This window comes from Mugil cephalus, chromosome 13, assembly GCF_022458985.1.
Source record: "Mugil cephalus isolate CIBA_MC_2020 chromosome 13, CIBA_Mcephalus_1.1, whole genome shotgun sequence".
Taxonomy (NCBI): Eukaryota; Metazoa; Chordata; class Actinopteri; order Mugiliformes; family Mugilidae; genus Mugil; species Mugil cephalus.
In genome coordinates, this window is record NC_061782.1 from 17,880,134 (window position 1) to 17,904,070 (window position 23,937).

General features: G+C 41.4%; 1 protein-coding gene across 5 annotated transcripts in view; it reads left to right on the plus strand.

Annotated features, from left to right (window-relative positions):
- Positions 1 to 23,937, plus strand: part of ccser2a (coiled-coil serine-rich protein 2a) — a 47,980-nt gene that overhangs the window by 17,067 nt on the left and 6,976 nt on the right. For 3 of the 5 annotated variants that reach the window (XM_047603460.1, XM_047603462.1, XM_047603461.1), the window contains exons 4-9: positions 6,112 to 6,205; positions 9,214 to 9,322; positions 9,449 to 9,629; positions 11,372 to 11,437; positions 11,590 to 11,712; positions 15,166 to 15,312. In XM_047603460.1, the coding sequence (XP_047459416.1) occupies positions 6,112 to 6,205; positions 9,214 to 9,322; positions 9,449 to 9,629; positions 11,372 to 11,437; positions 11,590 to 11,712; positions 15,166 to 15,312 (720 nt within the window). Of the gene's footprint in view, positions 1 to 6,111; positions 6,206 to 9,213; positions 9,323 to 9,448; positions 9,630 to 11,371; positions 11,438 to 11,589; positions 11,713 to 15,165; positions 15,313 to 21,588; positions 21,674 to 23,136; positions 23,177 to 23,937 lie in introns of all 5 variants that reach the window. The other 2 variants (XM_047603463.1, XM_047603464.1) reach the window with 2 other exon arrangements.

Consider the following 23,937-nt stretch of genomic DNA (forward strand, 5'->3'; position numbering starts at 1 on the left):
ACACTTTTGTCCTTATTATGACAGTCCTAAATTGCAGCCTCTACCCCTACGCATTGCTGGACATGACACTCTTTATTGGCCAAGCACATTCGTGACCCATTATTCCACTTAAGATACCCTCACGTGTTGTAAATATTGAACTCCCCTGTTCATAGCTCCCCTGCTGTCATGGATAAAAGCAACACTGCACGTTTGGTGGATAAACTTAAAACCGATTTCACAAGCAAACTTCGGTGGTTAGGTGTAATCAGTTAATGTACTATTAATTTCACTGACAGGCGTCTGTCGAACTTTTGCGAGAATATTTATCAAAAGAGAAAAAAAATGTTCTCAGTTTTTCATTTGAAAAATGCACTTGCAGATGATTGTTTTGTAGTTGGTTAATGGAAGATGATTTAGTGCGATCAATTAAATGTGTGAAAGAAGTTTACTAAATAAAAGCATGAACAACTTTTCAGCCTTTCATTGATAATAAGCAAGTGTTAAAATGAATCTATGTTCATGTTATAATTAACGTGTCCTTGCCAAACATCAGCATCACAGCAACGCTGGGTGGGAATATTAACACGCTAATGGGAAGTGTTTAGTTCACTTTCTGACTGTGTTGCTTGGAAACTTCGGTCTTGTTTGTTGAAGGAGACAGATATTTGGAAAGCGAGCATCACCAGATAATCAATCAGTAGATGTTGGATGCATTCGGCTCCAACCAGAGTTTAACAATACAAAGTTATAGGTCATTTTTTTCAGATTTAATTTACAAAGTTACTGTTTTATAACAGAAAGATACTTTTTTATATACAGTAGTTTCATGTATTTCTCCTGCACTGCACTGAATCTTGGAGTATTTCCACATTTTGCTGAGTCTCTCTCCACTTCACGTCTCATTCAAGCTGTTTCATTTACGTATCAACCTTACATTTCTTTGTGGTATTGTAAATCCAGTATGATTTCAGTTCCCAGTCTTTCATGAATAGTTAATAGTTTCTGGTAGTACCAGCTCTGTGCATTCTTGGTATATGCCTTATGGGGAATCCAACTCACATTTCAAGAATCCTTTCACTGTACTTCACTAAAACTTTGACAGTTTTATAGTTGTTTTGGTTGTTGCTCCCCATATAGTTTATTCTGTTCTGTATCTTATGGACAAAGAAAGGTGCAAAAACACGTTAAAATGCATTAAAATCAAAATATTCCAGTAGAGCAGAGTTCAGTGCTGCAAGAACTCGATGTTACGTTAAAATGCAACATAAGACTAACCTCTGAATTTCTGATCATCTTTTTATTCAGGGCCATGTGTAAACGCCATAGAAACCTGAGTTGCCTGCTCATGTTCACATGTGCACAGGGACTGTTATGTTGAGACACTATGTTCTTTCCCAAGGTGAGCTCATTTCTGTGTACGGTTATTTTTCATCATGTCGGCGCATCATATGTTGTTGCACAGGTACAATGTGTACGCTATGACTCAGAGAACTTCTTCCTTTTTCAACAATGCATCCGTCTTGGGCACCAAATGAAATGTGGGGAAAGGGATAAATCTTGGAAAAACACGGTGCTGATTCAAGGGGTTTCTCACCCTGTTTCACTCCACAGCTGCCATCACTCGTTAAACCTTTCCTCTCCCTGTGCCTCCCCCACACTGCTCCTTTTTCTATCTCTTCAGTGGTTGCCTGAACATGGCAAAACAAATAAACTATTTACATGAAGAATATTCCCATTTTTAGCAATGTTGTTGTTTCCTTGACAAGAGTGAATGGTGCAAAGCTTTAAACTTATGTGTGAGAGGCTGCGTCTGGATACAGAAACAACCCTTTAAGATACCACTAAGTGACCCTCCAAGCCGACATTAGGCCTTTTCATTTGGGCCGGGCTCTTGGTGGGCGTCTCTGACCCTAGTTTTCTTTTTTTCAAATGTGTTTCCTAGTCAAACTCCTGTTGCCAGCTTATCAGCAGATTCAGGATGCGGATTTGGCGACAGAAATAGTTGGTGAAAGAGATCACTCTGACTGGATGTTCAGCTTAGCGAGTCGGTTCCCAGAGGAAGAAAAACACGCGACAGCTCAGATAAAGTCGGCCTTCATTGTTGGTAGTTCTTCTTCGATTTCACTTTGGCGTGACTGTGACCTAAGTCTGTTATATTTTATTAAGCTGCAAACACTTTCTTATAGAGTTTCACTGTAGCGGCAGCCCAGCAGTATGAAAAAAAAAAAGAAGTGAAATTAAAATTAATCAGTGGTTTATGAGAGTTTCATACAAGTAATTGATGTAAGACTGTTCTACCAAATTAATTAGTGGTGCAGAAACACAGTTTCACAAGTTTTCCATTTGAGCCACTAAGTAATGTGTTTTTTTTTCTCCACTTCTCCAATGATATCTCAGTATTATCTGCGCTGTACTTATCATTGAACCCAGCTACCCTTTACTGACAGCGGTGATTTAAGCCAAAACTAAAGGAACGCGAGAAGCAAATAAAATAAAAATCGATTTGAAAACTTATTCAAAGGATCTTTGTATTTTTTTCAAGAACCTGTAATTTGGTGTCATTCTTTGGACACACAAACTTCTCAAACATCCAGAGCTCACAGCAAATGCCCGATAATTCCCTTAAAAGCCAATAAGACCATTAAGACTTTCACAGACAGGGTACTAGATTTGGATTACACTGTCTCACACAGCTAGACAGACACTTGAGTAAGACTGGAGTTCTGGTTGAAAAGCTGCCTTGCTTTAAAAGCTGTAAACGAGTTCTTTCTCTCGCTCGCTAAAACACACACTCATAAAAGCACAGCAATAGAAAGAGCATCCAAGCCTAAATTTCATAAAGTATTTAGCCCTCAAAAACCTGGGTAAAAATTTTATTTCGAGCCTCCATCTTTAATAAAGTAGCCAAACTATGATTTTATTAGAAACTAATATAGAAGTGTTGGGTGGAAACGAGCGGCTCCCTGCATGTGTGTTGGAGGAGAAGGGAAAGACAGTGATGTCTGAGAACAAATACGGTCAGTCCAAAAACTTTTCCCTGGCACATATTGATTTTTCATTCTCATATAAAGCTGGAGTTTGTGTTTTTTTTTTGGAGTCGTTTGATTGAACCACAAATGAGCTGTCTACTTTGCTTGTTTTGCTTGGTTGGATGCCATGATGCTAATTTACATCTCGCCCATGAATACATAATGTAAAAAAAAAAAGCTCTTTAAGAGAGGCCGCTGGAAATAAGGTTCCTCCGAGGAGCTTTCATCTGATTTCGCAGGTCAGAGCGGTTTTAGGGTTACCTGTCAAACTGAGAGAAAGGAGTGTTGCCTCCAAACTTTCCCAGTGACTCAGAGGGGTTTAATCAGGGTTTGATCCAGCTGTGTTTGTTTGAAGATTCAGCGGATGTCACGGTGAGAGCGGAGAGGCGGCTGTGAAACGGATCGAGTCGGAAGACCTTTGCTTGGCTGTGACAAATCTGAGTCATTCCACGAGGGCTGGATTGATGGAGCAAATCTGGGTGAAATGTGTGTGTCATATGTCAGATACATGTGACGCTACAGGTCAAACTGTCATTGCCTTAATAGAAACCACTGCAGTGGCTGCGAAGCTAAAAGTGCCCCTCAGTTGCCTTGTAATAATGGTTAGTAACAGCTTTCACACTTTAATCTGAGCGTCCACAAAATGCAGTTCTCAGGATTCATAATTAAATGAAATGCTTTTTAGCCTCTTCATAATGCAATGATTTTCCATAACTGCCTTGTAATATTGTGTCGCGTCGTTCAGCATCTCGTGAGCAGAGGCACGGTTCCTACAGGGCAGTTGCTGTTATGTTACTACAGTAACTAACCTAAGGCCAGGTCTGTGCTAGAGGTGGATTGCTCTCCTAAATGACTACTTTGGACTGTGCGGCGCTCTAGTGGAAATACACCTTAATCCAATGCTCACCCACTCCCCTGTTTAGAGATTATCCTCAAATGCTCTAAGCCTTAGCGTCCTGCCAATGAGAAATGAAATGTCCTCCTGAGCCACACGCTACGGCTACTGACTGTCCCTGCTTTACAGCGTGAGGAGAGGCAGTTAAAGCGAGGGACAAAGACAGTGAGTACATTGTGAGTGGAAGAAAGACGTTGCTTATTAAGTGGCTTGGTGACAGGTTTATTGAACTCTTAACACGTCAAACTGCAGTATAATACCACGTGGATAAAAGCTGACTGCAGTTGAGGTGATGAAGTTTGAACAGCATCTAAAGGAAAACTGTTAGCCGCCCCGAACGTGAGCAGGTAAAAATGAGACATAAAAAAGCGGCACGACGTTCTTGCCGTGATATAACAAACAAGACGATACAACGATACAAGATACAATCACGATACACATCCCACTGTGATTTATGGCAGTAAATGTGGAAGAGAAAGAGATTCCTGGAATGACAGAATTAATTTTCTGACTCATTACACTGCATTTATCTTCTGCCTTTATTTTAAGTTTTGCACGGTTTTAAAAGACAAATGTGGTGAGTTTATGTGCAATAACACAAGCTCTCTGCACTGCATGAATTTTAGCATCGTCCTTCATGATGGAACTGATAAGGTTTCATGTTAACCACATCAGCCTCTACGCAGACCACATAACTCTTCCTGCTTTATGTGCTGGAGGTTGATACAGTTTTTTTTAAATATATATATATATATATAATACTCAGGTATGATTTTGTACTGAGCTGTGACATTAGTCGAATATCTCAAAGCACCTGGAATAGGAATAAGGGCTTACAAGTTATGTATAAAGAAGGGCTAGGTATTGTTGCTGATCACCTTAATTTGGAGAACTTAAAGTTTTTTGGAACAGTTTTGACTTATTTTCCATTGGTTTTGAAGATTTCCACATTAATTTACATCCAGTGGGCACATCTTGCACGTGGACTTGCTTTTGTCCAGATGTTTTCTGTGGTCTGTGGCCACACATCAGCTCCCAGAGTCGTGGCTTGTGTCGTGTTTTGGATCTCCCTCACACGTGGAGGGGGCAAAGTTAATCTCGTCGGGCGGACTCGCAAGACTAGTCACGCGAAACTCTTAAGGCTGCAGCAAGATTTCTAATGAGAGGTTGCAGGAAATGTCATATATTTGAAAAATGTGCCCGTCCGGTGTAACGGTTAGGGTTTCAAATGATGATCTGAGTGTAGTGCAGGCGCTTCCCCAAAAGGAATCCCTCCCAGAAAAACTATATGAGTAAAATAAATGTTTTAAAAAGTCTGTCAGGATGCACTGTTTGTGTATGAGATATTTATCTTACTTTTTAAATAACGGGAGTTATTAGGTTAAAGAGTAGAGAGCAAACGAGGCAGGGGAGAAAAGAAAGACCAGACTCGTTTGAATGGAAAAAGTGAGTGAGAATAAATCAGATGATACAGGCTGATTTGTAGACAGACGCTTCAGACAACAAAGATTCTAACCACGTCTCGGTTGATGGCATTTGGACGACTGCAGAAATGTGTTTGGTTTATTCCACTTCCTTTATTATTCCCTCTGCATTAAGTCTGCAGCTCTGAGTACCAGTCAGTTATCGTGCAACACACAACACATTCAATAATGAGTAATTTTATGCTTGTGTCTCTGAGTCAAAGCCCCGCCGATTTAGTTTCGTATAGCACAAAATTGCCTTGAAAAATAATGCTTTGAATTATCGATTCTTTCCTTTGCTATTGGGCGCGCTTTGAATTATTTGGTAGACAGCAGCGCAGCAGTCAAACGAGCTGCGTCTTGCGAGCCCGATGTGTGAAGTGTTTTTGTTGGGCTTTCAAAGCGTTCTGCATTATCATTCATAATTGGGCGATATTTTTCCAAATGCCTGTTCTCGTTTCTGCGTCCTTGATGTATGCATCGCGAGCTCCTTCTTCCTGGCGCGCTGCCTGAGTGAGAGAATCACTCGAAACAGTGCGATAGAATAAAGTGACTGGTAGCAGCTTATAAAGTTCTTAATAATAAAATCTAAGGAATTCAATAAATATTTATAAACACATTATGCATAATGAGAGTCCACTTTTGTGAGGCGAACATATGGTCTTTTAAAAGCAAATAAAATAAGATGTGACAGAAAATGTGCAAGTATGAGAAAATGATATGCAGTTTCCCTGTTTCCCAGGATATCCTAAACAACCTGGACCCTCCGGGAACAGGGGAGCTGGACGATGATGACCTCATGCTGGATGTGGACCTTCCTGAGGATGGCTCGCATGGTCAGCACCCACACACACACACACGCACACACACACACACAAAGGCACACAGCTCTTCACCTAAGTGTAGGAATAGTACGCAGGATTTACATTTGTGACGTTATTCTGTTGTAAAAGCTTCACTGGCTGGAGGTCTTCCTTTGTGTGTATAAGGTGCTTTGATTATAATTATAAATTAATGTATTACCAGGGTCCTGACCTCTTTATTCCCCGCAGGATCATTCTGGGGCAAATGATGGCTTGAATAAATTGAATCCTCCTTTTCCTTGGGTGAACATTAGCCTCTGCAACATCAATTACACTATTTAAATGGACGCCTTATTGTCTCTTATATGCAGTTATAAAATATATTAAATATTTGGTTGCTGAAAAGTTATTAAATTACAATTTAATGGCTGCCGCACAATTGGCTTTGTGTAAACACCATTCAGCTAACTTGAAGACAGCCGGCTGTCCGGGTCCATTTATATGAACAGATGCATACGAACTTACATATGGTACCAACGCAAACACGCTGCGTGTGCAAGCATGGCTGACAACAGCAGTATGGTGTTACCATAATTAGTTTAATAGCCTAATATTCATCATCCACCTCCATCTTAATAACATACAGTATCCGTTCGAGTGTGTTTAAGGAGTTTTCTCTGTCGCCCATTTTCAATTTGCAGATGTAATCAAGCGCCGGACTCATTAGAACGGAGTAAAAAAGGCTATTTGTAGATGTTAAAAGGTAATCAGGTCACATCATTACCACGTGGCGACAGCGTTGACAACGTTATTATTGGATTCTTCAGATAGTGTTTGTCACATGTGTGAGAGGGGGAGAGGAGAGAAAAGGAAAAGGGTTGAGCACTGACCTCTTCTGTCATGAAATATAATGAATTTGTTGAATGTGATTTTTTTCTTTTTTTTTTTCCGTGCCTGTCTTGAAGCCGACCTTATTAAAGCACTAATCACGGGTAATGGGTTTAATGCACTAGTCCGGTGTGGAATGACAGGCAGGCCTCCCTTTATTGTCATAAAATGTGATGTTCAGAGGATATAAATGACGCACGCTTTCATGTGCCCACCCAAGCCTATGGATGGACACATGTACTCACTGTGTATAAGATGCACAGTGGTAAAATGCTACTTTAAAAGCCCACCTTTATGGAGTCTGTAAGGGGCTGATCCAGCTGTATGGTCACTGTAGGTGCCGGTTTTGTGGTTCTGTTGTATTGTTTTCTGATACTCTGAAAGGTACTTCTGTTTTTTATTAAACCCTTCATGATTAAACTATAGCTCCTAAAGTGGTTATACGATCGTATCAACAGAAAGAGGGAAATTTAAACTGCATGAAGTCAGACTTTATTGCAGTCCTGATGCATTAGACCGCCTCAGTTTTAGCGTACCTAATAAACTTGCGACGGGTATACATTGTCTGTAAACAGAGATCTCCTAGCTTTTGCGAGTGAGAAGACTGCTCACTCCACAGGAATGTGAGTTGCAACGTGGTCCCTTCCTACTCCTTTTCAGGAAGCGGCCATATTTATAGCTCTGTGTGTCATGGGTAGCGCTGCTGTCATCAGAGTCGGAGTGAAAGGCAGACGGGCTGAAGACTCCGGTTAGACCCAGCCCACAGGGCAGTCCCTGAGATGTGGGATAGAGAAGGGTGTTTTTATCTTAAAGGCGTCCCATCTCTGCCACAAAATGGAAAGAGGGCAAGAAGGGCTAAGAAATAGGAGAATAGAAGAGATCTCGCGTGGTATTTTCATCCAGCTGCCAGGTCCCTTGGCAGGAAAGGGGTCTCAGCTTTCCTCTGTTGACTGTCTCAGCTGGTGACTTCCTAGCTTGGACACGAACCAGTCTCCTCAGCTGCTCCAACCACCACCACAGTCCTCTCTCCGAGCTCCAGTTCCTAGGGAGTTCCCAGAAAAACAAGGCTGTCAACAAAGACAGGGCCAGGCAGGGGTGGGAGCCGGGTTGACTTTCTCTCAGGCCCTTTAACAGCTCCTCAGCTGACTGGACAAGGAGTCACTTCTCTCTGCTCTCCGTCTGGGTTTCTAAACCTTTGTGGATTTATTTTCTATTTGGAATATATTCAGATTGTATTCCTCTTTTCTTTTCTTTTTTTTTTTTTGCGAACTTATTCTGAGCTGAGAAACAGTCCCTGGGATCACTTAGGTCTGCTGGAATGTAACAGTTCAGTGTGAATCTGGCTGTCTGCTCCCGTGCTATGTGGTGACACTCCGGGTAAAGTATTTTAACCACCTATGCTGAGCTCCCGGGACCGGGTCTTTGAATCTGCCAATATTTCTTTAGCTCCATTTTTCTTCATCTCCTTTCTTCTCCTCCTTTCAGTCCAAAGAGCGTCTCGCATATAGAAAGTCAAGGGTCCTTTTGATTTCCTGGAGGTCGCGCTCTGTTAGCTGTCAATTTTGTTGCAGCCATGGTTCATTTCACAGCTATACGCTATTGAGTGTTGCCAAATACTGTGTCCCTTTACCTCCTTGAAAATGAAATGGCCTGTCACTGTGTGTGTGAGTGAGTGTTCGCATCGGATACTGGAGACAGTCAAGACAAATAGAAAATGAGATGGATCATATCGTGATTTTTATGCAGATATACCGAAGCTTTTTTGAAACATGCCCAGCATAAATCATTACTACAAGCTATTCATGGCTGTGCATTGTGCGAGTGTGTGCATATTGCACATACGTTGTGGGGACATAAATCTGTTTATACAGTCATATTGAAGGCTCCTGTCGCCCTTTTGGGGACAAACAGCAAGTGCACGTGACACAAATCATTACATTTCTGTATTAAGGTGAGGTTCAGGTCAAGGGTAGCAGGAGTTATGAAGCAGGTTGGTAAGTCACCAGGTGTGTGTGTGTGTGTGTTTGTGTTTGTGTGTGCTGGATCTAGATTATATCACTTTATATTCCTCAACCTCATCCTCTGTTTAAAACACTGCATAATCTAATTTATTTTCCTTTGCTCTGTCTCACTGTGCTTTCTACTCTATACAGACATTGAAAGGATGTCCCATATCGAGCGCCCAGAGCGGGCCGGTCGTCAGGGGCAACGCCGCAAGCACCACCGCTGGAGTGGACCAGATCACTTCCACAATGATAACCGGTTGGTTAGACTTTTAAAGGCCTTAAAATGTTTCGCAAAAGTTTCCTTTTGCCAAAAGGAAGAACGAGACTAGTTCGTCATTAACTGCAGGTTGTCCTGAGCTGTTCGTCTCCTGTCTCCTTCCAGGGCCCGCGCCTTTCAACATTATGACGGTCTCAAAGCTTCGAGAATGTCTTCGCGATCTGTTCCGTCGGAAAGCAGGCAGCATGGCTGTGTGCCGATGTTGGATGAGCTCACGCTCGAACACATGACTCAGGATTGCAGCCTCCTCAAGAACCAGCTGCTCAGGCTCAAAACCTTACTACAGGTTAGACCCCACAACTTGCAGAAGAGATACGAATGAACGAGAATACGTGTGCTTGGATGTGCCTATGTTTTATGCAAACGCATTCACACAGGCACACACAGCAGATGGAACCTTCAACCTATTTGCTGGGCGTGTCCAATCAGAGGGACGTCACTGTTCCCGCTCTCAGTCGTTCTTGTGCCTCAGCACGAGCCTGTGATTATGTCACACACAAATAATATGCAGATCCTGTCACCACACTCTTTTATTTTGGGTCTTACAAATAGGCCACATACTGTTTACTGTCAGGATTTCATTTCAGCTGCTCTTTTGTCTGTTAAATACAGCTTTGTATTAGTTTGCTAGAGGGTTAGTTGGAATAATCTTCTTAAGTTTGCCAGGGATACAGTGTATCTCTCTGCTCAGATACTTTGCAGAGTGATGTGAAAAGTACTTTCTGACAGACAAAGTTTTAATTGTTGATGTGGTTCCACGTTTAAGTGTTGGTGGGTTGTTCAAATGTCTAGTTACACTGATTTAATACATTCTGTCATCACTCAGTTGGATGATGTATATATATAAACAGATGTTTATAGGTGAGATATACAGTCAGCATCTTGTATAGAGTGCATTTAAGGTACTTTATCAGTAGAGCACGTTATGTACATCTATACCTTTGTAGGCCTATGCTTGACATATATTTATGTGCTTATGTGATCACTTAATAGGCCCATCTCTGTCAATCATAGGAATCCGCTCGGAGGGAATGAAAAGATCACGTTGCGTGAGGAAACAGAAATAAAAGATGTGGGCTATAGGAATGCACACTTACACATCAAATGAGCAACCAAAACATGCATTCTGCAAATGCACATATCAATCTAGGCAATTGCAGAACTACACAGAAGCCCGAGCGCTTCACGCTGAGCGCGTGAAATCATCTTGAATGCCTTGACTGATTTCGGTTTCTACAGCATGAGAAATAGTTTTTGCGTTTGCATTTAAATCAAACGTCTGCTTCAGATGTGTTTAGTGCGCTCACTGCAAACACTTTGGCTGTATGCCCTCAAGACGGAAAACGTTTCTTTTGGACCATTAGTAGTTGTGTTTTGTTTTTTTTTTTTGTATGATGTTTGGCTCTAGGCAGTAACTATAATAACGTTTTCAATCTTTGCTTTATTGTACTTTACAATAGAATTACTATTAACTTTTAGCACAACTCAGATCACACTTGGGATTATACAGTAATTGGACAATGCTACAAAACTTAAACAAAGATCATGTGCAATGTAGTATTGAAATGTGAGTTATATAGTGTTTTTTTGTATTTTGTGACAGTATATTCATTACATAATAAAGAAAATAATTAAAATAATTAAAAATCGTATGTGCAAGATCAAATCTGGTCCTGATGTGAAACAAAAATAGTCATGAAGTGCTAAACTTAGCACCAGCTAAACTTTAGCACCAGCCTAAACTGAGGACGTTTCTTCGGATTCAATAAAATAAATATATCGAATGTTCAAAAGCACACTTTGCCTGTGGTATCTACCACTGGAGGCTGACAGTTCAGGGTCGATGGAGTGTATGTGCTAAAGTGTAAAATTATTCCAGCGTAGTGAAATATTGCTCTTGAGGCATGCCTGGGGCAATTGTCATTGATTCAGCTCGCTATGTATTCTATGTATGTGTGTGCCCCCCTCCTGTGCGGGCATGTGTGTTTTTATTTATTTATTTATTTATTTATTTATTTATTTTTACAGCTTGAGGATACAGACTCTCCAGCAGATGTTCCTGAGGAGACTGAAGACAATACCACAGCATCGCAGGTGAGAAACTTTACCTCAGGCTTAGAATGATTGACCAAGTGTACTGTATATACACTGTATGTAAATATATATGTTTTTTACAGTTATAAGCTGAGCTAGTTTGCTACTTTTACAGTGTATATATATATATATGTGTGGTTGTGTGTTTTCAGCTGGAGGCGCTGATTAAAGAAGTACATGTGCTCAGAGAGGAGCTGAGGAGTCGGGACAAGACCATTGCTCAGCTCACGACGCAGTGTCAACAGCTACAACAACAGCATCAGCGCGAACAAATGGTGAGTGTGTGTGAACAGGACTCACACAGAGGAGAAGCATGAAAAGGGGACTGTACATGCACAGGACCCACAATTTTTCGGTGTAACATGTTAGTGCATTCAGTTGCGAAAATACCTCGCACCCCTGCCCCTATATTTGTGGTAGACTGGGTCCCACCTGCACTAGACTTTTTTATTCAAGTACAGTATGTAAGTTATGTCTGCCTGTGATATTAGTTTTTTGATGTTGTAAAAGTGGGATTAATTGGAGCTTTATAAGTAAAGACGGTATCTGGCATTGAGTGCAGTTGAAAGAGACAGTTCCTCCCTTCGCAGGATTTTTGATTCAAGAATGTGCAACTAATCTTAAATCAGAGGCTATTGATGATATTTTTTGTGCGAAGCGACAGCAATTACCTGAGGCCAACAACAAAACAGCCCAAACAGGCTACGTATCTACCTGATATGTTAAAAAGAAAATTGGTTATTGGTTGTATCTAATCATGGGTTTAAGGTTTGACTTGAGAACAATTTAGGGAAGCATATCACATCAGTTCGAGGTTTGCGACTGTTTTACTGGCATGTAAAACTGGACCAGGCTTTTTAACCATTGTGCAAATGCCATTTGTCCCGTTCTTGATGTGCACAAGGAACAAATAAGGAAAAGGGAGGAACGTCAGGAAAAGGAGGGATCCGTCTTTCATGACAGACAGACATAATGATAACAGAAAGGTCACAAAACAAACAACTGGGATATTTCAATGTGGGGAAACAGAAAGCAATTAGCATTTTCTTTTACTGTATTTTACAATTTTCAAAACATATATGAAGGACAAACTAGTTCGAACAAAGAATGGTTATTTTCTATTCTATTCTGAAAGATAGGCCAACGGGCTCAAGTGTTGGGATATAGGGCCCCCTTTGCAATTGTGCTTTAAAAACCATTCCACATGAAGTGTGTACGAGTCGCAGCGTGTAGCCGTAGATATAGTGGCTCCTCACTGGCAGTAAACGATCAAGGCTCATGCTCTTTGAATGTCAGTGCAACATATAGAATATCAATACAAGCTCATTTTCTTTGGAGAATTACAAGATCCAGGGTTGTGTTCCCCGAACATGTGCAAAAAGCTGTAATGGCTTCAGTGCTCACGTTTTTTTTTTTTTTTGTTGTTGTTTTTATTGCTTTCATGCGCCGCAAGAATGTCCCTTCTCTTCTGTGGGTTGACCTTTGTGACGCCAATTCTCTTTACAGATCAGAGATAGTTATGCATGTCTGGACGCTGCCACCAGCTTCTATTATCTTTTGTTTACACCAATCCCGCTTTTATCAGATGGTATAAAATGGAATAAAGTGTGAATAAACAGATGGACTGATAAAATCAATCAGCGCAGTGCGGAAGACTACGTATGGAGCAACTGTTCGGATTTCTAATACTCCGCGTGGACTAACCATCCGTTGTAGGTGGGAGCCGATGGGCGCGTTTCTGAACTCCTACGTGCGCTCCAGCATGTTGCTCCTGCCCGCCGACGACCGTTCTGTTCTCCTTCAGCTGGCTCCATCTCCACTCTAACATTCATTAGTGCCTTGACCAGGCTTCCTTGTTAGCCAAGAAGCCGTGTGCCTGGCTGACATTATTCAAATCCCCGCCTTATTGAGAAATACCAAAATGTCAAAGCGAGGCCCGTCCACCAGCCTTGCGGCCGCGCGCGATCCTTCCAATTAGGACGGGCGCCCACCCACAGCGGGTTCTTCAGTCAGCACAAATATTGTTGCACCCTTATCCTCAACAAGCAAGGGAAAGGCTAGGATACGTGTTCAGATCTGTGGCTGACTTTAATGAGTGCAGGGGCTGAAGGAGTGAAAATCTCTGTGAGAGCAGAAATAAAATAAAAGGGAAACAGAAATATTTACTCTGCTCACTCTGTGTTGAAGTATTTTGTAGACCGCCAAAGGCAGAGGAATTCAAAGGACGCTGCGTTTCCTTGCTCTGATTTCCTAGCAGTAAAGGAATGAACAACACTGACTCCAAAAAAAACAAAAAAAAACACAACAACGCATGAGGCTTGGATAAGTTTAATGTGCTGACAAACCCTAAATTTATGCTCGTGAGAAAATAACAATTAGAACAAAATTGATTCTGCGTCTGTGAAGGTTATATCTGGAATTGGACAGTCAAAGGCGACTGGGGCTGGTGTTTGCCCTTGAAATTGGTTAAGGGATAATATCAAAGAGAGTCAGGTAAATGGAAAGAAGTGAATGCATTAAGGAGAAACTGCTGAGGGATAGAAGTGTGGGAAGTGAACATAATAGAGTAATGAGAAAACAATAACGGAGCCGCGTGTGGCAGGGACCAAGTCTGTTGCGGTAAACTGTGAGTGAGCGAGTGCGGCTAAAAGGGAGAAAAAAATGGGAGAGAAAATGAAAAGACGGGAGAGAGAAGAGTGGAGCTATCAGAGATAGAAAACTGATTTCTCAGTCCTACTTGACAGAAAGCAGCTTCGGATGCTGCTTCCTCCGCTGTTGTGGCAGACTGCTCGTTATTATGCACTCATCGTGTTTGAGCTGCACTGAAGTTTTCACCAAGGCTGGCAAAATCCAGCAATTTCTGTCACAATCTGCTGCGCTCTTTGCAGCTAAGCGCATGTCGCAATGCTGTTCAGTCACATACAAAAGGGAACTTGTGAAATCTGGCACTAAATTAAAATGGTAATAATAATAATAATAATAATTTACTAAATGATTAAGAGCACACCCTTATTTGCTCTGACATTCAGCTTTAATAATTGATTGAGTTAAGCTTTTGACTTTACAAAAAGTACAGTCAGCGAAGGTTTTGACTGATGAAAAAGGAGGGAGCATTGTGGCGAACATGTGCTCAAAGTAAATGTCAGGCAGTTTAATTAACTGCAGGACCTTTAAATAATTATGTAAAGGTAATTGTAGCCATTTACAACCTGGGCTTGATTTTCCCTAATTTGTTTAACGTGGCCATTCATTTTAGTCAAAAATGTGTGATGATTTGAAGGCTCTCAGTTTTCTTTCACATCCGAGTGATTGCTTTGTCTTATATATTCAATATTCATTCCTTACTGTATATTTAAGAAGAAATACACATGCAGAAGAAATTAAAAATTTTTTGGCCATTCCTGTTTTTTGTGTTCAGTCACACATTACTTGTGAGATTCTCAGATGTTTATGTTCGTTGTTCGCTTTTGTTCGTTCTTTGACGCTTTAAGGAACCATTTATCATTGCAAAGTTGAATTTAGGTGAGTGAATGTGCACAGTGGGTATTGTAGGAAATGTGATGTGCTGTCAAAATCTTGGGCCTTTTTACTCTATCCTTCGCCCAGTTTGATTTGAGTGCTGTACAAAGTGGCAAGCTTTTAAGCAGCAGGGTAGCAGAAGCAGGAAAAGAAAAGTTTTTTTGTGTAACTTTCTTTCTTTCTTGCTTTCTTTCTCTCCTCCTCTTCAGCCTGCTCAAGGCCGGCAGGTCAGGTGTCACTGCCACCAGCAGAGGGCTCCCTCTTCACTACGACAGAGCGACCGGCAGATGGACAAACGGACGCAGCACAACTATGACAAGGCCACCCAGACGTACTGGAGGCCACTGAGCCACGCCGTGAGTCTGAACATTTACATCCTTATTTTAGCAATTCAAGGCGAAATAACATTTCATATATAAGCATGCATCTGGGGTAACACCGGACATCTCGCCTCTATTCTCTGGTAAAACACTGAAAACATTTTGTTACTTTTCGCAAATAAAACATATTGTTTGGTTTGTTCCTACCTGTAGCCTAAGGCAAAAACTACTAATTGAACGCTTTTGCAATCATTCGCAACTGAACCCTGGAGGGTTAAATTACATCTTCTCTCTACAGTGTACAGTTCATTATGCCGTCTGTGCGCTTTTCACACTGTCCTCCACCCACAATACTAAGATCCCATCGAGCACAAAGTCATGAGGCTGGTGTTAAGATTGGCAGGATGAGGAAAGAAGAGATTTACCGGAATGGGAGTGGAGGAAGCGACAGAGAGAGGGAGGTAGGAAGACGGATAGATATTTGCGTTCGGTGTGTTCAGCATCATGCCACAATAGAAGGCTGTGTGACAGCCAAGTATTGATTCAGTAGCAGGAGTGCCACAGGCAGGGTGCCTAGTAAACACTCCCCTAATTGACCCGCTCTCAGCTAAAAGGGCACTAAGACACACACAAAGAGGCAGACACAAGCAGTATTAGGAGATTACACAGAGGAAAGAATAGAATTTTTAAAGATTACGCCAAAGAGATTCACAGTCATCTGCTTTATTGTGGCTAACGCAAACATATAGGCAGCATTAGGATTATCAACAGCGGTGAAGCACATATTTCAATGTGGTCCACAGACTGCAGGAGGAAAAATAAAGGACAAAACAAGCAAGCTTACTAACTACTGTAGATCTCTGCTTGCCGCAAGAGCATGTGATTTAACAGTTGCTATGGCAACCATCAAACCAGGGCTAGCTGTACTCGATGGGAATCATCTCCGTGGTGGGAACGTCTGTCTGTGACCTGTAGTACCTGGTGCATAATAATGCACTAAAACACAGCCGGGCTGTTTTTCTCATTTTCACACTCCTGTTTTTAGACATTTCTGTTTCACACCGTCTCCTGTTTCTTTTCCCCTGGAATCTATAGCATAGTGTCATCACCAGAGTCAAGACCATTTCCTTCATTCTGTTCGGCAGCGTGATGTCGATGAACGCGTCCTGTTAGCAACGTTTTACTTTTCAGAAGGTTCAAGTTGCTCTTGAAGGTTAGACCTGAACCTTTTTTAGTTGCGTTTTTCGACAAGTTGAAAAACAAGAAAACACAGAGTAAACAAATAACAGAGAAAATTCAGGTGGTATCAAAGCCCTTGGCCATCATACATCACCTACATTTTTCACATAGTTTTCAGTGTGTTTTTTGAGACTGTCCATCCCTTTTCCAACCCTTGCCATTTGTTTTTTTTTACAAATATTCCTATTGCTACACTGTTTCAGCACATTTATTGAGTCTGGCCGTCTTTATTTCACTGAGATCTAACACATATACACTCAAATTCATTCATTCATTGTTTTTTTTCCTCTGTTGCTCTATGAAATGTTCTTTTCTGTTGATTTCTTCGCCTCTGACATTTAATGTCCTACCATATCATAGCTTTGGAGTAACATCTTTTAACGCTTAAGTGAAGGGATCATATTCATTTTGATATCAAAGGCCAGTAGTTGTAATCTTTTTATAGCTTTAATGTTGCTATATACTCGCTTTATCAGAAGCCCAGAGGGTAGCATGTTCACCTTGATAGTGGGAGCTGTAAACTCCATAGCTGCATCCTGCCAACATCTTGGACGTGGGCTTCTGAGAATTCTCACTGCGCTTTGAACTCAGATTAAGAGTATAACAAAAGTGTAAGCTTATGACCTTTGACCCTTAGACAAGCCTTTTTATGGGCGTTTACCTTTCACTGCACAGTTCATTACATCCAGCAGCTTCTGTTACTAGAAGGACATTCATTCCCATAAGCTCTTCTCAGGAACTAAAACATTGCAGACTGAAGGCTGCTTTAACCCATCACTTCATTCATCTCCTTACTGAGTCTGTAGGAAGGCTTTGGCAGCACATCTTAACCAAGTGGTTTGAGCACCGGCTCCTGCAGCTTCTCATTTTAACCTGCTTACAATCCAATTTCGAGTCCAAAAACATGCTCGGGGGGGAAAAAAAACACTCACAAAATGTTTGCTGGGTTTGTCTATGTAGAAAATGCAGACAAATATTGGACAGGTGTGTCACCACAAGACGCACCTTTAGTGTGGCATTAGAAACTGCTTAAATGTCGCTTGTAGAGAAATAATCTTTGTGAATAGGGAGAAATCGCAGCAGCAGAAGTGGTTTTTTTTTTCTGCCCCCTTCTCACAACAAACATGAGCAGTGGGATTTTTGTAATTTTAGTTGCAGCACAATAGGAAACCACGCAGCCATGTGTTTGTATGCCTGTGTGCTCGCTTTTTCCATGTTTGCGCTTGAGAGAGAGTCTGATTGTCTGCATTTATTTTTGTGCATTTGAGTGGGATGTGCCGCATGTATCGCTCATACTCAAGTACGGGCCGCGCTCAGTGTGACTGAACAATGAGTTCAGCCGACTGAGGACTGGGGAGGCGACCTTGTTAATAACCCAGATAAACAAACACGTAGATGAACAGCAGCGGTGAAACAATGACGACACAATGGGCTGTGTTTCATCAGTTGCAGACAGAAAGGATAATTACGGCTCCCCTCCTACTCCCTCTCTGCCTCTTAAACATCCTCTTCTTCTTCCCACACCTCCCTTCTTGCCGTTTTTTTACGCTCTTTCGCCGCTATTTTCTTTCTCGCTTGCTCGAGTGATTTCTTTATTTCCATCTACGTTTCTGTCATTCGCCCTTTGATATTAAAACTCCTCTCGACTTCTTACCTCAAATGCAATTAGATCAATTTTCTGTCACTGAGAGGGTGACGAGAGGGACGCGAGTTATCAGTGTTAAGCTGTGAGTTGAAAGTTTTCCACTTTCAGATCTCGACGCTACCTCTCCAACCTCTCGTCCCCTCTGTCAGCCCCCTTGCATCACAGGCACAAATGCATACAATCGTGAACAGGTGAGGATTTAATTGACAAAGTCAGTGAAGTGAGGCGTTGCAGCCAGACCTGAGGTATTAGCTGTGGCCAACTACGTAAAGCTCCGTGTAGTGGATTAAAGGATCTAAGCAGAGAGAGGGGCACGGCTGTGTCTTCTAAATACTGTTGTTATTTGACGAAAAGGTTGCAGGATCACAAAGAACAACTTTTGCTTGACTGTTAAATTCTTGCCCTACTTTTCCGAGTTCTGCCATCTGCTTCAGGAAGTAGATCTAAAAAAACCCAAAGAGTGTCTGAGGATGGGGGGGCTCTAGTGAACATTGCTACCACATTGAATACTGATAAGGAAGCCATTTGTCTCGGGGAGAATAGTGTCTCAAAAAGTTACACATTGTGCTTTGACATAAAATGTTCTGTCCCTTCATGTCTTTTTTTATTTCATTTATCCTTGTTCATCATACTATGAGAAGGTATCACTAACATCCATCTAACCCTCTTCTGATGGGGACGTTTCACAAAATTCATGGAATATATTAAATAGAACCATCATATTTTGCCAATTTCTGTCTCACCGCCCTTGTGAAGCTCTGTCAACTCTTCATTGGAGAGCCTGCATGTAGAGGAGAAGATAAAGAACTGACAGACTAAGCTGCCTCAGACTTCTAATAAACCTGCCTAATACTGTCAGAATCATCCGAGAGCCCTCCAAAGTGCCCTCTTGTTCTCATCGCCTTTTCCTCTCGACAGGAGGTTTCTGCCGAGGCCTCCTGCTGAAACAGTTGCTGGTGTTGAAGGAAGGACACGGACGAGAGCAGATCAGGAAAACTCATTGCTCTCCCCTCCGGCAGTCGCACTAGGAGGGCTTTGAAATAACCTGGACGGGGCCTGCTGGGAACTTGCAATCTTCCCCTTGTTGTCTTGTGTCTCTCTTCTGCCATCAGATAAATTTGGTACCTTTCTTTTCAACATTACCAGCAGCAGCGTATAGACTCTCTCTCTGCTTAACACAGTGACCCTGTTGCCCCATTCACTTTGTCTGATGAGGTCCGGGGAATTTGAGTCTCTTAACCAGAAGTAAACAGAGGGGTTTGAATCTGAATCTTTGCTTGAAATACAGCCACCAGTCAGATACCAGTATTGACATGGCAACACATTCTGAAAAATGTGCTACAAGGTTGTTAATAGACTATTTATATAAAAGAAAGAAGAATTACAGTCAGAAGATAAAAAATGTTGCAGGCAAAACGACATAAAAATAATTGGAAATAAACAGCACCATTTCAGTGGTGTGAAAAGGTGTTTTAACCCTTCCTGATTTCTTATTTGTTTGCATGTTCATCACACTTAAATGTTTCAGATCATCAAACTAATTTAAGACGAAGATAACACAAGTAAACACAAGATGCAGTTAAAATGAAGTTATTATTAAGGGGAAAATCCCAACCTATGTGACCCTATGTGAAATAGTGCTTGTTCCTCCTGTTAAAACATAACGTAACTGTGGTTTATCACACCTGAATTCAGTTTCTCTAGCCACAGCTAGAACCAGACTTCCACACGTGTTCTCAATCACGAAATCACATAGGAGCTGTCTGACAAAGTGAAGTAGACCAAAAGATCCTCAAAAGATCCAAAGATATTCAGGAACAAATGAGAAGTAATTGAGGTCTATCAGTCATTCCCAGGAGTGGCCGGCCGACCAACATTACCCCTGATCTCAGCAACGACTCATCCAAGGGGTCACAAAAGACCCCACAACAACATCCAAAAAACTGCAGGCTTCACTTGCCTCATCTAAGGCCAATGTTCATGACTCCACCATAAGAAAGAAACTGGGCTAAAATGACCTGCATGGCAGAGTTCAAAACCAAAGCCACTGCTGAGAAAAGAGAACATAAAGACTCAGTTTGAGATTTTTGGGAAAATACTTTGTGGACTGATGAGACAAAAGTTTAACTTTTTGGAGGGCGTGTGTCTCATTACATCTGGAGTAAAGGTAACGCATCATCTCAGAAAAGAACACCATACTATCAGTAAAATGTGGTGGTGGTAGTTTGATGGTGTTTTGCTGCTTCAGGACCTGGAAGACTTGCTGTGAAAAATGGAACAATGAATTCGGTCTACCAAAAAAAATTCCTGAAGAAGAATGTTTGGCCATCTGTTCATGACCTCAAGTTGAGGTCTGCAGCAGGACAATGATCCGAAACTCACCTGCAAGTTTGAATGGCTGAAGAAAAACTAAATGAAGGCTTTGGAGTGGCCTTGTCAAAGTCCTGACCTGAATCCTATTGAGATGCTGTGACACGACATGACAAAAGACAGTTCATGTTGGAAAACCCTCCAATGTGGCTAAATTACAACAATTCTGAAAAGATGAAGGGGCCACAATTCGATTTGAACCGTGCTTTAAAAGACTTATTGCAAGTTATCACAAACACTTGATTGTAGTTGTTGCTGCTAAGGGGTGACCCAACCAGTTATTAGATTTAGGGGGCAATCACTTTTCAGACCTTCAAATCTTCGTTAAAAAGATGCATTTTGTGTTTACTTGCATTATCTTTCACTAACATTTACGTTTGTTTGGTGATCTGAAACATTCAGGTGTGACATACATACAAAAAAAAAAACACGCATCAAATGAGACGCACGGTTATCGGAAATCAGTGAAGATGAAAAAGGTGTGACTTCAAAGCGCAGAATCACTTAAATGTGCCACGTATCGTGTCATGGCTTTTCAAATCCACTGAACTTTATTTTGAATTGAACATGGATCCATAAAACATGAACGCAATGAAAGATGGATCCTGGTATTTAATATTTCATTCACTATAAACATTATCTATATTCTGTGTGTAGCCCCTGTGAATATATATGTGTATATATATATATATATATATCATCCTGTTGGAGGCATTTTTCAGGAAAAAAAGCCTGTTAAGCTGAAACAAAAAAGAGATTTTATAAGTGAGGGCTTTATTCTGTGCATCTCATTCGCAGTTTGAGTCTTTATTGCTACAAAACGTTAGGAGTTATGGATTTAACGTTGATATGATCAGTCTTTGTTTGCCGGTGCTTGTGTCCGCCTGTGCGTGTGTTTTTGTGCGCTGTTGTGTTAATTGGGCTATCCATACTCAATTAACAATGTGTCTGTGCCTGCGAGTGTTGTTTTCCATGTGAGCATGCCTCTGCGTATGTGTGTGTGTGTGGTCCGGTCTGGTATGTCATGCCTTTTGTCCTTTGTGTTTTTCTCTGCGTAGGGTGTGCTTCCCACCCCATTGCTGTCCCCGTGGCAAGCACAGCACCAGGGCATGACCCGTACCAGCATGCCCCAGCGCAGACAGAGTGAGTCACTAACATCCTTTGCAGACTTTTTCTAACACAACATACCCACGGGCCTGTTAATGGCCCGAAAAAGTTTAACTTTCCCGATTAAACCCTCTAATCTTCTTTAATACCTTTGTCTCAGTTAGTAGGAGGTTGCATGATTACAGGTTTGTGAGCAAAATTAGCAACATGCAAAAAAGTCTTTCTCTCGTACTAAACGTGTGACTTGTTGCACCTTAACAATTAATTTTCTGGTGTCCTTCTCCAATGCCGCTCATAGTTCTCATATATAATGATGCATTTACCACAATATGCAGCAGAGATGGCACCCGTATACAATAGAAACGAGTGTTCTTATAGTCCCCCCCTATCAGAGGATGGGTGTTCTGCCTTTCATACACACAACAAGATTTTGCTTTTGATATAAAAGTGAAATGTGCAGCATTTTTCTCTTGACTAAAACAGTTTGACTTTGAGAAAGATGGAACTGCTGAAACCGTGACAGCACAGTCACAACAACCTCAGCGATCTCGGTGAGCCTCACAACAAAGAGACTTCGTATTAGGTTGTGTCGACGAGGCAGCGAGTAGGGGAGGCAGGTAAAGAGAATGACAATGGGTAAATAGACTTCAGAAAATGCACATACTTGAGAGTGAATAGCACGAAATAAAAAATAAATAAAAAAACAACAACAAAAGAAACCATGCTGGGCTCCTTTGATCTGTCTTAGTGGGGCTCAGCTTTGTATCGAGTGCGAAGGTGAAAAAATGGTGGCACAGGTTGGTTTTTTTCTTTTGTATTTTTCAAGTTATTTCAATATCAAATGCACTTGTGTTTTTAGATCATTTTGACAAACGTATAGGTGCAGCCTAACGTTCAGTGAAAGTGCATTTTCTCCTACCAGCAGATTGCATGGTCTAATTAAGCCAAACACGATATTTTCGCATCAGACAAGAAAAAAGAAGGTGGGAATAAAGCTGTAATGACGGTGAAGGATACTAAAATATAGCCAGTGTGCTGTCACATTTAGATATAAGATGACAAGTCATGAGGGGAAGAAAAACAAGTATATTTTTGTTTCGCTGGCTGGGCCACGAATGCTCTGATCTCCCACTGGGAGCCCTGGCTATAGAAAAAAAAAGTTCTTACCAGTAACAAAGGTCTTTGTAAAACAAAAATAGAGACAAACCTGGATTGAATAAGGGTTGCGTTAAGTTTTAACTGAATTAGATTTGCTGAAGCTAATGTGTGACCTTTGCCCACACACACTTTGTTTTAATTTGTGGTTTCTGATGTATGAAACAAATTAATGAATGAATTAACTTACATGTCTTGCACTCCTCTTGTCTCTCTGTCTCCGGCATCTCATTTGATCTCTTCCTCCGTCATCTCTGTACTTTATCTTTCAAAAATCTGCCAACAAATCTCCACGAATTCTCTCTCGTCTACCGTTGCCTCCTCACGCATAATGCCCGTGCAAGGAGTGGAGCATCTAGTGCAGTACTTCACTGACATGGCGTGGTACAGTAACCTTTTCTTTAACATGAAATGGACATGCTGCCCTCTCAGTCCCTGCACGCTGGGCTGTGCTCTGGCCACATGTGGCTTGACAGAAGCATGCCCTTCCTCATCTGGGTTTGCATGATTTCCTTTGGGTTTTTCAGTTTGCACTTTGGTGTGTTTTGCTTTGGGACTTTTGTCTGCCCCACCGGAGAGTTTGCCGTCACAGTGATATTGTTTTTGTTTTGTGATGAGTTTTGAAAATAATTTTGCCTCTTTTTTTGTTTTACATTGGTATCTTTTTCATTTGTTCCATCTGGCCAAATTAAGAATCGACGTGCATGCATTGTAAATTCTTCAGTGTGGATTTGTTTCTCTGTGTTTTGGTTCTACACTTGCTCAAAATTTTTTTACACAGGGAATAACCCTGTGTAATTGGCTGTGAATTCATTTTACTGCTGTCCTGAGCAATCGCCTTTATTCAACCTCCCCTATCAAAAGATGTTAAGCACAGCAGGCATGAGACAAGTTCAATTAATCACATATTCTACACTCTTTACACAGCAAGTTATATAAATCTAGCCACCATATAGATAATCCCACCTGCATATGTGCCACAGTCTTCAACACTGTCTTCCTATTAACTAAAGAAGGATCATTCACATCCTTTCCATCGTTTGCTTTGTAGCATGTAGCTTCTCTAATTACAATCCATTTCTCACAGTGAGAGAAACTGGAGATGAGATTGATTATGCTGGGCCGTGGCATCTTCCAGGTGTCAC